At 37.6% G+C, this 15,881-nt stretch overlaps 1 protein-coding gene across 1 annotated transcript; it reads right to left on the bottom strand.

The window, feature by feature from the left end:
- Positions 1 to 9,377: 9,377 nt before the first annotated feature.
- Positions 9,378 to 10,350, bottom strand: LOC149224299 (uncharacterized). The gene is made up of 2 exons (XM_089388145.1): positions 9,928 to 10,350; positions 9,378 to 9,857 (listed from the first exon to the last, which is right to left on the bottom strand). Exons 1-2 carry the CDS (start codon positions 10,348 to 10,350, stop codon positions 9,378 to 9,380), a joined length of 903 nt encoding a protein of 300 aa, XP_089244271.1.
- Positions 10,351 to 15,881: the final 5,531 nt, after the last annotated feature.

The following is a 15,881-nucleotide window of genomic DNA, read 5'->3' as shown; positions in this document are numbered from 1 at the left end:
TTGAATGGCGATTAAATTGTAAACTGAAATCTCTTTATTGTGATCAAACCAAGGAATGTGATGTAAAGGTGAGAAAGACAGTGTGGATGTCGTCATAATGATGTTGTAAGAATACATGAGATCATGAGTTTTGACTTATTTTATTTTACAATGTGATTAGCATGCATAATTAATTTATGCTCGTTCGATAAATTTGTTGTATCATGCCCTGGAAATTTCACCTTAAGAATTTGCGATAAGTTACCAAAATATTGTTATCGCAATATTTCATAATGAAACTGCAATGTAGACTCAAATGCTTCACCAATGCACTTTCCATAGAACAATTGTGATATTATTTATGTCTAGATATCATTGCAATTATGACCTCGGAGAATGTGACAGAATCACGGAAGACCTTTTCAAGGATTCAACTTTTCGAACCGAGATATTCTGAACAAAGTTTAAATTCTTAGGGGCTTAACGAGACATTAAAAGAAAAAGCAATGGAGTCAGTAGAGACTTATAAACAAACCAAAAGAAGCCAAAAAGATATGAAAACTATTCATTAAATGTTAAAGCGAACTATGCTAGAATTTACAAGAAAGACTACTTAAATTCGAGAAATTTTAAGAGATGTCATGGCCATAACAACTGGCAACACACTGGGACGAAGCAGTTATCTCTGGTTAAGATGATAGGCTTGGTAGAAGTTTCCAAAAGATATTTGTACCTTATGCCACTTCCAAGGGTCCCACATGAGATGGAAATAAAAAAAGGCGAGTGCCTAAAAGATGAGAGTACTTGAATGTCTAGTGCTAAATCATTGAATCCAATCAAAAGGGAATAATCATTAACATTAAATCACATCTCTACTAGTGGATAGTGAAAAAAACTAGGAGGATATTAAATATTAGTATCCATCAGTTACCAAATTACCTCATTACCTGACATTACTTCGCTGTTAGTAGGCTTTTTCAATACCCCAACAAAGTTTTCATGGTACCATGTATGCATGAACCTGATGCAAGTGGGCATGTTCAATACCCCGACAGGTTTGAATGCATTTCCTGCACATGTGTGTTTCCAACTCCCTTTGATGTTAATTTTATATTAGTATATTTTAAAATTGATATTTGAATTTTAGATGCAGGGAGTGGGGTGGTACGAGAGGTTATGCATTAAAGATACAAATGTGATACTTAAAGATATAACTCGCTAGGATTATCCTCTTCAACAAGAGTAGAGAATTGTATGTGGAGGGTTTGGCAGGGATTCAAAATTTCAGCTTGGTATTTACTTATTCCTCTATATTGATGGACTCACAAACTTAGTTCCTGACCCAATGTTCCCCATGACAAATGGTTAAGTGATAAGAAACAGGGAACTTGATAAGGAAATCCAATTGAAAATATAGAGAGTAAAAATTTCCCCGTGAGGACCAATTGAGGTTGCTTGATAACATAGTTCTTTCAAACAAAAAATTTGATAATTACATAACAAATAAATAAACCCAAGCAAGCAAAAAACTCAAAATTACGGTAAAAGAAATCAAACCACTAAGCCTTGAATTTTTTAACAAGATAAGACAAAATAAAGCAATATTAACTCATGGTTAATAAACATGTTTTGATAGATGGAGATGGTGATAAAGATGTCTTGTAGAGTTATGATTAATAAGGTCTTCCTACAAAATCTAACTAATATGCAATCATGTTTAACATTTGCTTATGATATCATAACCAAGATACTTGGGTTGTTGTAACAAGCCTTTTTAAAGTAAGTATTTGAGATTGGAGCTTAAATTTTAAACAAGCATTACCTTGATAATAACCATTTTTTAGTTCAAAAGTTACCATGATTACTTTATTCAGGAATGAAACAAAGCAAAACACAATATTCTAAACTAATTCTAATCCTACTATATACAATATGTACAAAAATTTGCATAAGTAAAACTGATCAAGTGTACGCATATTTCCAATGAAGCCATTCCATCAGTTCAATTCCTGCAATCAAAGATATGACATGCGTCAATAAATGCAGTAAAACAAAGCAATAAGAAATAAAATAAAAACTTAACTATGTACATCTACCCTTACAAAATGAAAATAAATTAACTTATATACAAGAGTCTTCCCTTGGAATGAATCCTCCAAGTATATTTCAAAGGATCATTAAAATAAGGATGAATATTTGACATTACTTGAAGAATATTCCAAGGGGATGAATATGATAGGATTTGTAGGGATGTTGTACCTTTTGATGTTGAAGCATGTGGACACACAATGTTAGTATTGAAATTATCTATTTTCTGTTCATTGCAGTTAGAAGGATAACTCCAAGACCAAGCTTTCTTTACATGGATAGATTTAACGCTAGGAAGAGGAGATGAAACCTTTTGGAAATATGCTTCCATTAGACTATCAAGGATGATATTGTTGAAAATTTGGTGATCTAATTCATTAGTGCATACATAATTGTGCTTATATACAGGAGGAAAGGGGAAAATACATGAAGAATCCATTGAGAGGTCCAAACTTAAGTCATTTTGTGATGAAGGTAGCTCTATGACATTATCATCAAGTTTTTTATCATAGATAACCTCCATTTCTTGAAAATGATGTGATTTATTTGAGTTGAGAGAATTAATAAAAGTAAAGAAAGGTGGTTGAAGATTATCAAGGATGGGTAAAGAGTCATTCTCACAAAAAGTATGATCCTCAAATAAATTTAAACTTGTTGAAGGCAAGTTTCATCAGAAAGATTTATAGGATCACTATTGGTTGTACTCTGATCTGCAAAGAGGTCTAGGTATAAGAAGTAGTGAACACCAGAGTGTTTCATATTAAGAACATCCATATGATTTTCTTCATCATGGATGTGGAAAGCAGTCTAATTTGATGGTAGATGTTTTGTTAAAGGAATAGGAATTAGTACTAAGTCTGCCTTCGAAGAAGGACTAATGCTCATTAATCATAGTTTGAGATATAGTTATTCCTACTAAACTTGCTTGAGGTTGATCGCAAACATTAGAAGATAAGACATGTACTAAGTCTGCCTTCGAAGAAGGACTAATGCTCATTAATCATAGTTTGAGATATAGTTATTCCTACTAAACTTGCTCGAGGTTGATTGCAAACATTCGAAGATAAGACATATATATCCTCAAATTCCATGAATGGACTTCAATTATCATTTTGAAATTTGAGGATTTACAAAGGAAAGTCCAAGTGTTTGAGAGTTTGTAAAAATTTCCAATTTGTTTGTGGGTTCAATAGGATTAAGAAAAACGTCAAGACTATCTTGTTCATCCTTGTTAGATTTATTATGTTTACAAGAAGAAGAAACAAGAAATTGAAAACATTGTAACAAATCCTCTTCTGAAGGAATATCTTTGAGGTGAAATCTAAAACAAAGAGATTTAAATCTATCATAAAATTCTTCGATTGACTCATCTTCTTGCATTGAAAGAGTTCTTATTTCTAAACATAACTTATCATAATCATAACACTGATGAGATGAAATAAAAATATCAATGAAATGTTCCCAAGAATGTACAGATTTATCTGGAAGTGTTTTATACCATCCTCGAATTCGTCCTTTAAATGTGAGAGCAAATAACCTACATATCTCATTTTCGTTAGTGATATTAAAAGAATTACATTTAATCATAAATTGTAGAACATGATATACACCAGAAACTACATTCTCATTATCATATGTTGGTCTGATCAAGGACAAGATTGGTTTCCTGAGAAAACATCTAGTAGGTTCAAGAGAACTAAAAGCATGACCCAAAGTGCGATCCATACTTAGTAAAAATAAACATTCTACACATATAGGAATTTGTGGCCCTCCTTCTAGCACCAACTATGTTGAGGCCTAGAAATGTCATAGCTCAAACATGGGAGGAATTGCCTAGTGAGAGTCCCAATTAGCCTCGTTTCCGTTGAAATGACAATCGTGACTAGTTCAATGGGTCTCCAATTACATGTGTCCTAAGATTAGCCTATACTAAATAATATGTACAATATGCATAAGGATGACCTTCAATTTTTTTATGAGTGATGATTATCGAGATTAACAAACTAAAGGGAAAAGAATCATTTGTATGCAAATACTTTAGAAAATTATGATTCCTTTTGAGTGACTAAAACCAGGGCTTAGTCTGACCATGTGAGATTTGCTCCTATGCAAGGAAACTTAAAGAATGAAATAATCAAATACATCCTATGATGCAAATGGACAAATCTCGTCATGAAGAAGGATAGCCTTACTCCAAGCCAAGAGATAAACATCTAATACTAATCGAGAGTGGAGATTATTAAGATGAATCAATTTGAACTTAGGATAAACAAATAAAGTTGACCAATCAAAGAAGTAGTTCTAAGTTTTGGTCACTTAATCTAACAAATATGAGCAAACAACTGTTTAATGAATTGTCACCAAACCACCACTTCACATATACCTAAATTCAAAGGATACTGCACTTGAAGCAAAAGATTATGTCACAATCTTTGGAATAGTCCTAACAGAATAAAACAAGTGAAACCAAACTGTTATTTCACTAAGTTAATAGTTAAATATTTAGCTTAGTTAATAAGAGCATGCTCAAATGCAAAATCAAAATTCAAATCCATTTATGCCCAACCTGTAAATTAGCTTGATAAGATGTGAAATAAGCGTAAATAATCCATATAAGAAATAGTGTTAAAAGGAAAAGCCACACTTATAAAACATAAATGAATAAGTATAACAAAAGATTCTATTTATAGACAAAAAGAAAAAATACAACAATGCTTAAATCTTGTACATAAACAAAATTCTCCATTCGCTGATTCAATTAAAAAAGATCAAAACCTCTGAAATACAAAGAAATTACAGTAGTGTTTTTTTCTCCATCTCCCCTGGATTTCAACTCCCCTCCTACAGACTACGGAACAACTAATATACAAAAATGTTATTCACTATTCTGCAGTCCCTCTTTGTTAGATTCGAAAACCCCAATTACAAACTGCAAAAATGGCAATAATGCCAAAACTCTCTTACAACAACCCACAATGTTGGATTCCCCAACCCCCAATCCTCATGAATTTTTTTCCTTTTATAAATTTTGGAGTAGTTGAAGATAGAGATCATCTTCACAGCTTTCTTTACCAGATCCAACCAACTACTTAAAAATAGCTTATAATCTAGAACTTCTTCAAAACTATGTTTGATTATAACCAATGAGGATGTTCGTTGTTGAGCAGAAGTGGCCAAATAGGCCATGAAATTCGGGATTTTCCCTATATTAGTATGCAACCAAGTTGGTTTGTTGAAGATCCTTTCAATTTGCAGAAAGTTCCATGAACAACCTGGAATACATGTTCATCACCGCAATGACATAACGATATTTGCAAGGGGGTTTGTTGCTTGAACTCAAATTAATTTTGCTGAGCGCCATTAACCGATTTAGAGCTTACCTGCAACACCTGTAAAATTTGAAAATTAATTACGGGGTTGTTGAAAGAAATAAGAAACAACAATTAAAATATTTGCATCTAAATTGTGACATACTCTTGTATCAAGAATCTCGATTATATGATGATGAATTTAGTGATAAGAAGTACATCGCAAGTATCAACCAACTTAATACGACTTTAGAGTGATGATAAGAGACACGATAAAATCATGGAAGGATTTACACAATAATGTATAAATAATATTGCATGTGTAAGGATATTTTTTTTATGAGTAAGAGAGTGATTTCTTATTATTGTATTTTTTCCATCAAAGCTGCGAGGAATATTGCTATAGTATTGTGTTAACTGAGGGTTGTGCTGATTGCGTTGCAAGTTGAAACTCTTTCATAGAACCTTAGTCAAATGTGGAAGCGATGAGTCTTCCCATACTACCTCAATGTATTGCCGCTACAATTAATTGTAAAACCTTCCTCTCACAATCTTCCATATCGAAGTTGTGAGGAATTTGAATGAGATATCCTAATCATGTGATAAACGATGACTCAAGCACGGTAGATACAATATAAAGTAATATTAATTTGTGTTATTAAATCATGTGGCTATTATTACAATTACTACTTTTTTTCTTTTTTCTATTTTTAAGAACGAAAAAAGCATAATATTATATCATATGTTCAAATATACAGGATATGATCTTCATCATACTGTCCATTACAACATTCAGGGCATTTGGGTGAGCATATCATGCATCCCCACCAAAAAATAACAGGTTTAATAAACTAAACTAAACATACAGTTCATCAGCCCAGTATTGTCCATGAAAATAAATAGTAGGCAAGGATATAATCATCAGTAGAGGGTCCAATAATGGATCCATACCTTCTATCCAGGCAAGTGAGTAATCAGCATGTCTATTCATCCATACTAGTTGGAAAGCTGATGTGGATAAACAAATTCATCATACAAAATTTTACAAAAAAAGATTGGAGAAGAAAAGAAGTTACCCTTGAAATGGAAATTCTCCAACTTCAAAAACATTTTGTTCCCATGTTACCTCCATATGCATATTACCGATCTTATTGTGCAGTCCCTTTTTTGATAGGCCATCAACTTCCTTGTTCTATTCTCTGCCTATATGGTATAATGTGGAGTCGCTGTGTTGTTGCCATAGAAGATCTATTCTCCCCAGCCAACCGACTAGCAAGGGATTGTTGATGGTTGCTTTGCCTTTGACATGTTCAATGATGATCTTGGAATCACCATAAATATGAATGTGAGGAATGCCAAGGAAATTATGGAACCAAAGGAGGCCCCATAGTGCCATGGCTTCAGCCCTGGTGTTGGTGCCCCTACCTCCATTCCAGTAAACCCTGTAGGACATATGAGTTGAAATTGCTATCCAAAAACCACAGCCACGGGTGTTCCTTTCTGCAGCCCCATCAAAGAAGCCCATTGGATATTCCATTTGTAGGACGATTTGCTTGTGTTGTCTGATTCTGGAGCATGTGGGTTGTGTGGAGTGTATGGAAAGATTGGTGATGATTCTTTCAAAAACCATAGAAAATTCTTCTGTGGAATTATGGAAAATGTACTTATTTCTCCAATTCCAAATCGCCTAGAAAAGGAAAAGTCGGATGATTCTCCATATAGATTTCTGAGTGCTCCACCATTTCAAAAATTCCACAATGCAGTCATGTTGAATATAAGGAAAACCAATGTGTGACGAAAGTTTTTTCCATACCTGTACTGTATACGAACATTGGAGAAATATGTGGTTATTGTTCTCCACATCCCTTTTGCATATGGAGCATATGCCAGGTCCATGTCACTACCTCTTCTGCAAATTTTCCCATATTAGATTTTTGTTGTGGTAGACCAGCCATGTGAAGATGATGATTTTGTTTGGGATTTTGGTTTTCCAAAAGGCATATAAGACATGATGCTCTCCCTGTCTAACATCCATGTTGCATAGAGTTAAGTATGTATTAGCAACGATAATATTATCTGATACCATCTTCCTAGTCCATATGAATTTATCATGTGATCTCGTACGACAAATGTGGAGTTGCTTCATGCCAGCAGTGATCTGGTTCCACTCCAGGTCCATCTGCCCAAATAGACCTATATCCAGTGCACTTTTCCATATGGGGCGTGGGCCTTGCCAATGAGCAATGGCTTGGCACCAGAAGTATATGCCACGACCATTTAAGAAATGTATAAGCCCCTCAGAAATATTACAGTCAATGCCAACACCCAGAATCTGATCAACACCGATGAGGATTATGTTGCCAGATTCCATCTTCCATGCAAGATGTTGGATAAAATTTTTAGCAATCTTAAGAAAACTAAGCCAGATAGTCGATCCATGACTGGTTCCAATGGTACCTTTACGATACCATAACAAGAAGTCTTGATCCTTAAGGTATTTATGCCGAATGACCCTACTCCAAGTGCCAGACCCAAATATACCCCTCCAAAGAGATTTGATCAATAGTGACCCTCCAAAATGACGCAGGTCCATGACTCCCCATCCACCCATCCCCTTTGGATAAGAGATGTTGGATAGCTTGACCAAATGATATTTTTTTTTACCATGACTCCCCCCCAGATGAAATTAGCCATGATACGGTTTAGACTGTTGATAATAGAGACAGGGATATGAAAAAGATGTGCCCAGTAAACCCCCAATTGAGTAAGGACAACTTGGGTAAGTATGACCCGACCCCCCAGAGACAGACACCTAAATTCCCACCCAGAAATCCTTTTGAAAAAACGATCTACAAGCCATTGCTAATCAACAACTCTGTAACTACAAGGTTTAATATGATATCCAACGTATTTCATACCATTTTGGATCATCACCGCCTCGATGCCAAAAGGATTTTTGATATATGCAATAGAATCCATGTCACATTGTCCATGATACAAAATAGATTTATGAACATTCATATGCAGGCCAGTGGCATTTGCAAATCTTCTGAAAATATGAAAAAGACATAACCATGCAAGTCGACATAACATACCCATGATGAGTACATCATTGACGAAGAAACCATGCGATACGTTGATGTTGTTTCCCATCTACAGAGCCTGGAATTATTCTTGTGCACCGCCTTTTTTATGTTCAAGATAAGCCCATCCATCGCCAAAATGAAAATCAGAGGTGAGAGGGAGCATCCCTAGCGGAGTCCCCGACCAGCTCGGAAGAAATTAGATGGATATCCATTTATGATAACAACATAATTGACATTAACAACACACGCCATGATCCAATCGACACATCTGGGTTGTAGGCCAATTTTGATGAGAACCGGTCTGAGGAAACCCCAATCCAGATAGTCATAGGCCTTCTGTAAGTAAGACAACCGTGCTGTTCAGGTGAAATATGGCATGATAAAGTGCATCGCATACGACCGGCAATGATTTTTGATATGATTTTGTAAATGAGGTTGCAGAGTGATATGGTTCTGAAGTCAGCAAAGCTTGTTTATGGACAACGCTTTGGAATGAGTGTAATATAAGTGGAGGTGATACGGTTATGAATATTACCAGTGATCCTCGATTCCTCCACCATGCCCAATAAGTCGTTTTTGAACAGATCAAAGAAGTGGGTGAAGAGTTCTACCATCCATCCGTTCGGCCCCGGACTTTTATCACCCTTGAAGGATTTTTGAATGCTAAGTAAATTTCTTATGTGACCTCCTTAAAAAGTTCTTCATTTGAACCCTCATCATACATAGTCAGGTATGGTTCAATCCCCCATATGAGTTCCTCCGCAACATTCTCTTCATTACGACCATATGCACTTTGGAAATGGGTGACAACGGCATTACTAATCTCCTCCTATGTTTGGATGTATTGTCCATCAACGTTTTTGATCCCCCATATAGTGTTAATGTTGCATAGGTGATTTGCAAAGCGATGAAAAAATTAAGTGTTGCGATCACCTTCCTTGATCCATAAAGCCCGACCTTTCAATCGCCATGTGGATTCCTCTATAGAGAGGAGTTGTTTCTTATTTAGCTCAAGGGCATGAATACGAGATTGAGTAGTTGCAGATAGACAGTTGGAGGTCATCATAGGGAGTAAAGAATCCAGTTCCCGCTGAATGTCAAAGAGATCCTTTTGCAGGGCCCTATATTTCTGTTTTTGCCAAGATTTGACCTCCCCAAGAAGGATGTCTAGATTGTCAAGTATGTTAACCATAGGGGAACGACCATTTGCAAAAGCACGACCCCATGTTTCCATCACCAATTTATTAAAGTCGGGATCCTCAAGCCAGGTCTTATTAAATTTGAAGGGTATGCCCATGCGGATGTCCATTCGCCTCCATTGTAATGTGATGGGTCTGTGGTCGGATATAAAATTGCTTATGATTTTTGCATGGACATCACCAAGACGGCCCAGCAGCTGTTCATGAACCAAAAAATGGTCTAGTCACTTAGCAACATATGCCTCGCCAATGCGACCATTGTCCCACCATTTTCGCAGGGCAGATATCCACAAAGTTATGCATCATAATGGCATCCCGAATCATCCCAGCCAAGGGGTCAATCTTCCTGGTGTGAACCCAAACTTCATCCAGTCCAATAGTGCGGTTGAGGTCCCCAACGATGATGAGTGAGGTCAACTCCATCATTCCAGAAGTTATCAACCTGTCCAAAAATACAGAACTATCCTTATATGGAGCATAAATGTTCAGGATATGAACAATACCATCAAGGCTGTGGATGTTTCCCTCAAGTAAAATGACAACAAAGCACTTGTAAGATTTAATCTTGACCCACTGAGGGTCCCATATGGCCACTAGACCGCCAGAGAGGCCCGCAGTAGCAATAGCAGTAATATACCAGTTCAGAAACATTTTCTGAAAATATTGTATAGCTTGTGGAACATAATGCATGGTTTCTTGTATAAGGATGATGTAAGGATGCAGAGTGGAAAGGAGACGCTTGAGAGCTAGGTATTTCGGGGCAGCCCCCAGACCCCTGATGTTAAGGGAAATGATAAAAGTCATGAGAATTTGTTTTCGGGCATCCATGCTCTAAGGGCCCGTGAGGGAGGGATGTCAACAATAGGTACATCGACCAGAAAGCAATCCATGGGAGAGGTATGCGGGGTAGGCCTGGGCCGTCCCCAAAAATGACGGCTGCCACGATTTTGTTTCTGTTGGACTGTAATGTTCCTAGCCGAGGATGGGCTGATGTGAGGTGATGTGGAGCCCGAAGGTTTATGAATAGTGAGAGTGCATAAATCCAACGTTTTCCTTTGTAAAAGGAAGTCCAGGTCACTTCCAACAGAGTTAGAGGGAGAGGCTAGTGGTGAATTAGGTGGAGTGACACTGTTCCTAGGACTCTTAGCCCTATTAAGGAAGCGGGAGGGTGACAGTGTTGGAATGTACGAAATATGTGAGGTGGATGGAACGTACGAAATATGTGAGGTGGATGGAATGTCGTGGTATAGATGGGGTGTCGAAAACGAAGCAGGGATTTCCTGACAGGGGTAAGGTCCCGGAGAAGGTTGACGGATGCGTGGGACAGGACTAACAAGAACCAGAAAATCAGATTTGGCAGAGGATATCAGGGAAGACGGAACCGTAATGGGCGAAGAGCCATATATGGAAGAACCAAATGCATGAGGTCTGTTTGAATTAGAGCCACATAAAATACCTGTATGTTGCCAATGTGGAGCACCATGTTTCCCATTCGAACCAGGATGACCCCTGCCAGAGTGTGACATCGATGATCGGCTGAAACAATTCCGTCCATGCAATCGACCTCCCGGTCGACGTGGGCAATGAGCCATCAGATGCCTAGTATAGTGGTAGAACGAGCACCTGAAGGGTACCCCCCAGTAATCCAGCCTCTGAGATAATTGGGTCTCTCCCCAGTGTAGTTCAATATGGTCCGGAAATCCCCCCCCGATACTCCTTCTCAATAAGTATCCAGGCGACTCGTTTGTCTAGAGCCCCCAGACAGCGCGGGTCAACATAAACAAACTTGCCAATTGCATTGCCAATATCCATTAGAGCCTGCTTAGTCCATAACTCAATTGGAAAGCCAGGAAATTTCACCCAGATCAACTTGTTTTGCGGCGTGTTGTGAAGTGGATTATACCCGATATACCATGAGTGAAGAGCCAGGAAGCTCTTACCATTTATCCACGGGATAACTTTGATTTTCTCCAAGTCCTCCTGACTGAGAAAATGAAAGCTATACCAACCTTTCAACAAGCGTACAATAGTAAGCAAGTACCCAAGCATAGATTTCCATTTCCTTTCGACCCAAATTCGCATCTCTGTCACTCATTTCAGGAAAGTACCACCTGCCGACGAGAGTCTGTTTCTGGAGGCTGGTTATATGATCAAACAGAACAACATTATCCAAAGCCAGAGCTAGAGTTGGGGTGGTGGTTTTGATAGATTGATGCCTCTGCTTAGTACGTTGACCATGAATTGCATGCACGCCACCCTGTGGAATAGGAACCGCATGAGCACCATCTGGCACCCGGTCATCCCCTAGGATAGTGTGCCATGCATCGAGGGAGTGTGGGCCACTATGACATTCGTAGCCAGAAGTGTTTTTTCGAAGAGACTCAGCATCCAAGGTGGCTTAGATGAGAGCCTCATTGGCAGACACGTCAAATGCATGACCCTCCATAATCCAAATATGGAAAGAGAAACACACAAGGATACCCATAGGCCCCTCTAACAGAGTAAATGAGAAGTACAGGGAAGTAGTTGGGAAAATAAGGAAGGAATGTCCCGAATTAATCACTCTATACCTCGGGATCAGGTAGGCAGCATTCATGAGGGAGAGAGAGCAAGCAGGATGTAAAGCATACAGCCAGCAAAGGATCAGGACGCTGCCAGAAGGTCATCCAAAATGGGAAAATGCCAAGGATACTGACACAAGGAATAATCTGCTAGATTTGGTGTGATAAGCAAGGCCTGAGATCACATGGGGAAGTGTTCATATGACGTGTGGCCATAAATGTGATGTGTTGTAAGGTTGTACATGCCACCTACCCACCGTGGATTAAGAAAACTGCCAGAAAAGGCTGTATTCCGGCAATTGGAAGATAACCAGAGGGAGCCCAACACCGATGACCCATCAAAACTAGTATCAAACCAGAGAGTAGGCAAGGTAATAATAGTAAAAATGGAAGGCCTACAGTCCCTCACAACAACAACAACAATAACACCCAACGCAGGTCATCCAATAGTTACAAATGTAGGAACCAAAATGCTTACAAGGCCTAGAAATAATGATGGATTTGGTCCCCTGGTGCCAATGCAGAATGAAAATGTTTGTATTCAAACAAGAGCGTAGCCTAGAAGAAAATGTAGATAAAAATTCCCAAATAGTATCAAAACCGGATGGCATATGGGCAAAAATGAGAGGATATAAGTGGGTAGTGAAGATGCAACATAGAATGCAAATTTCAAGTGCAAATATCAGTAGAACGTGAGAGAGTTCTGACAACAATAGATTGAGAATTAACATGCTAATACCTCTATAAGCCCATAGAAGTATAGACCTAAACAGAGTTAAGCAGGCAAAGAAGGGGTCAAAAATCCCAAACAATACGTCCAGATGCCAATAAACCCAACTATTATGGCCGATAGAATAGCATATTAACACTAGATAGAGCAATTCGACCCATGAACCAATGTTGCATACCTAGAATTTAATGAATGTAGAAGATAGTAACACAGTTGCAGTCTGTAATGACGTTGGTGCAGTATCAAGAGCAGTACAATAGCCTTCTGGTGCATAAACCCTGGTTCCTCAGCTCCTCCACACCCCACCTCGTCTCACAAACACGTTCTCAAATATCATTTGCAGTTTGCCCACCACTCAAGTTGTTGTGTTGCAGATGTCTGCACACCAAGAGAGGATCTAAATTGTTGCAGTTTTCTTTGTTTCAGGAAACCCCAATGCTTCAGGCAGTTCCTCTGTTTCCTTCTGACCCTTCCTTAGTTTACCTACCTCTAGGGAAAGGAAATTCCGGGACTAGATTGAGAATTGTTAAAGGAGAAGACAACCAACACTCTAACATAGCGACAAAGTGCCTCAATTGTATGAATTTTAGTGAAAATTTGGTTGATGGCATCAACTCTTATCAAAATCATGAATGTGTAGATCAAATAAAGCACAAGAGATCTCTCAATTGCGACATGGGAAATTGACTTGTATATATCTCACTTTAATAATTGTAACCCTCATATTTGTGTTGAACATTAGGAAATCAGTGGTGAATAAGATTTTATGAGATTTAATTTGAATGGCAATTAAATTGTAAACTGAAATCTCTTTATCGTGATCAAACCAAGGAATGTTATGTCAATGTGAGAAAGCCAATGTGGATGTTGTCTTAATGATGTTGTAAGAATACACAAGATCATGAATTTTGACTTTTTTTACAATGTGATTACCACGTATAAATAATGTATGATTGTTCAATAAATTTGTGGTATCGTGCAAAGGCAATTTCACCTTAAGAATTTGCTATAAGTTACCAAAATATTATCATTGCAATATTTCATAATGAAACTGTGATGTAGGTTCAAATGCTTTACCGTCGCGCTTTCCATAAAAGAATTGCGATATTATTTATGTTTGGATATCATCACAATTTTGACCTCGGAGAATGCGACAAAATTACTGAAGACCTTTTCAAGGATTCAACTTTTCGAAGCGAGATATTTTGAGAAAAGTTTAAATTCTTAGGGAGTTAAAGAGACATTAAAAAAAAGCAATGAAGTCAGTAAAGACTTTTAAACAAATGAAAAGAAGCCAAAAAAAATATGAAAATGAATCATTATATGCTAAAGTGAACTATTTTAGAATTTACAAGGATTCCTTAAATTTGAGAAAATTTAAGAGATGTTGTGGCCACAACACTTCCTTAGAGCCATAAACATATTTGATATTATCCTCTTAAGGCCTGTATTTTTACCCCTTTATTCATTAATAACTAGCCCTCTCACCATGCCCCCTTCACAATCCATCACCTATCATTTTCTAGGAAAAAGGGAGTTTCTTGACTCCCCTCTAATTTTAGAATCATTGTCACCTAAGGGGGCCATAAATGAACTACCATTTAATGGAGGATAATTGCATTGTCACTCTTTGCCTAACCCCAACCGTAAACCAAGCCCAAAAAATAAAAGATCATAGAATATCAATTCCCCTAAAGGGACCCTCATAGAACCCACTTATAACACCTCAGAAATGACCCATATGTTGCATTTTACACATCTCTATCAGGCTTGTGAGAAAAGCTGTGTTGGGCCTACATGTCCATTCGTAGATACTTATTTTAGGGCTTGTGTGCGAATATATATTTTGTGACTAGAATGCCTATGTGATTAAATCCAATGATCCTAACAATACAATATGTCAATAACACCCATGTTAATAAAATACACCACTACTATAGACTAAGGACATGAGAGATGGGGGGCCTAAGACTCCACAAGAGGGAAAGTTGAGGGATGGAACCATGGCCTGGTTACTAAACCATGAAAATAATATAATATTCATATAGTCACTTTATGAATATAACCCAAGTCATTAAACATGGTCTAAGCCTAAGTCACCACTTGAAATTATAAATCGGTTCTAAAAAGTGAAAAGAGACAAGGTGGCTATGTGAATTTTTCATGCAACACTTCGTGGAAATATCACATGCATACATAATTTAGATATCCCATAATTCTTTCATCATTACATGCTCATTTGACCATCGTTGTTGGTTGGTCCATTAATGGTTCATCCCTAGTTCATTATTGATCTGTTGTTAGTGAATTGTTGGTTTATGCTACAGACGTTAGGGTAAGTGAATCAAGAAAAACTATTGAACCCTATGACCTAGTAAATTGTTGTGAATCCCTTAGTGGTGTTATGTGTCCAATTCTCCTTTCTCATCTTGAGTAAGGTTGGAGTTTGTAGGGGGAATTGGTTGGGTAGAATTTCCCAATGTGGAGCTTGAGGGGTGCCTGGAAGACTCATTAGGGTAGCTAGAACTCCTAAAATTAACAAATTTTAGACTTTTTGTCTACTTTGTGTTGGAATCCCAATTAGAATAGTGGCACAACCCATTGAACTACAAAAGTAGAGAAGGAGGTTCACTACCTTGTGTTTCACAAGTTGGAGGATCCAAGATTGTAGGTAGGGATACTGATAGAGTTGGTGTCTATCCTAATACTTGTTTTAGTATTGTTTGTATGATCGTAGTTGGATTTGGGTGAGCCTTTTCCCATGTGGAGTTCTAGCCCTGACTCAGGGGTGACCCACTACTCAGATATTTGGAGTGGTGTGGTATATGGTTGGGTGGAAGGTCCGAGGTCTATGACCAACGAGTGAAACTTTACGAAAATAAGAGTTCTTGCATCTCATGTGCTATTTAATAAGTGTAATTATTTTATTA

This window comes from Pinus tabuliformis, chromosome Q (assembly GCF_031772625.1).
Source record: "Pinus tabuliformis cultivar Carrire ecotype Pingquan chromosome Q, CPIR1, whole genome shotgun sequence".
Classification (NCBI taxonomy): Eukaryota; Viridiplantae; Streptophyta; class Pinopsida; order Pinales; family Pinaceae; genus Pinus; species Pinus tabuliformis.
The sequence above is the reverse complement of the archived record's forward strand: the minus strand, read 5'-3'. Positions and strand labels throughout refer to the sequence as shown.

Excerpts from the sequence above, each read along its gene's own strand:
- LOC149224299 (XM_089388145.1), bottom strand. The coding sequence starts at position 10,350 with ATGCATTATGTTCCACAAGCTATACAATATTTTCAGAAAATGTTTCTG. Across the intron at positions 9,858-9,927 it reads ATATCTGCCCTGCGAAAATG|CTGCTGGGCCGTCTTGGTGA; the intron begins GTGGGACAATGG and ends GTTCATGAACAG.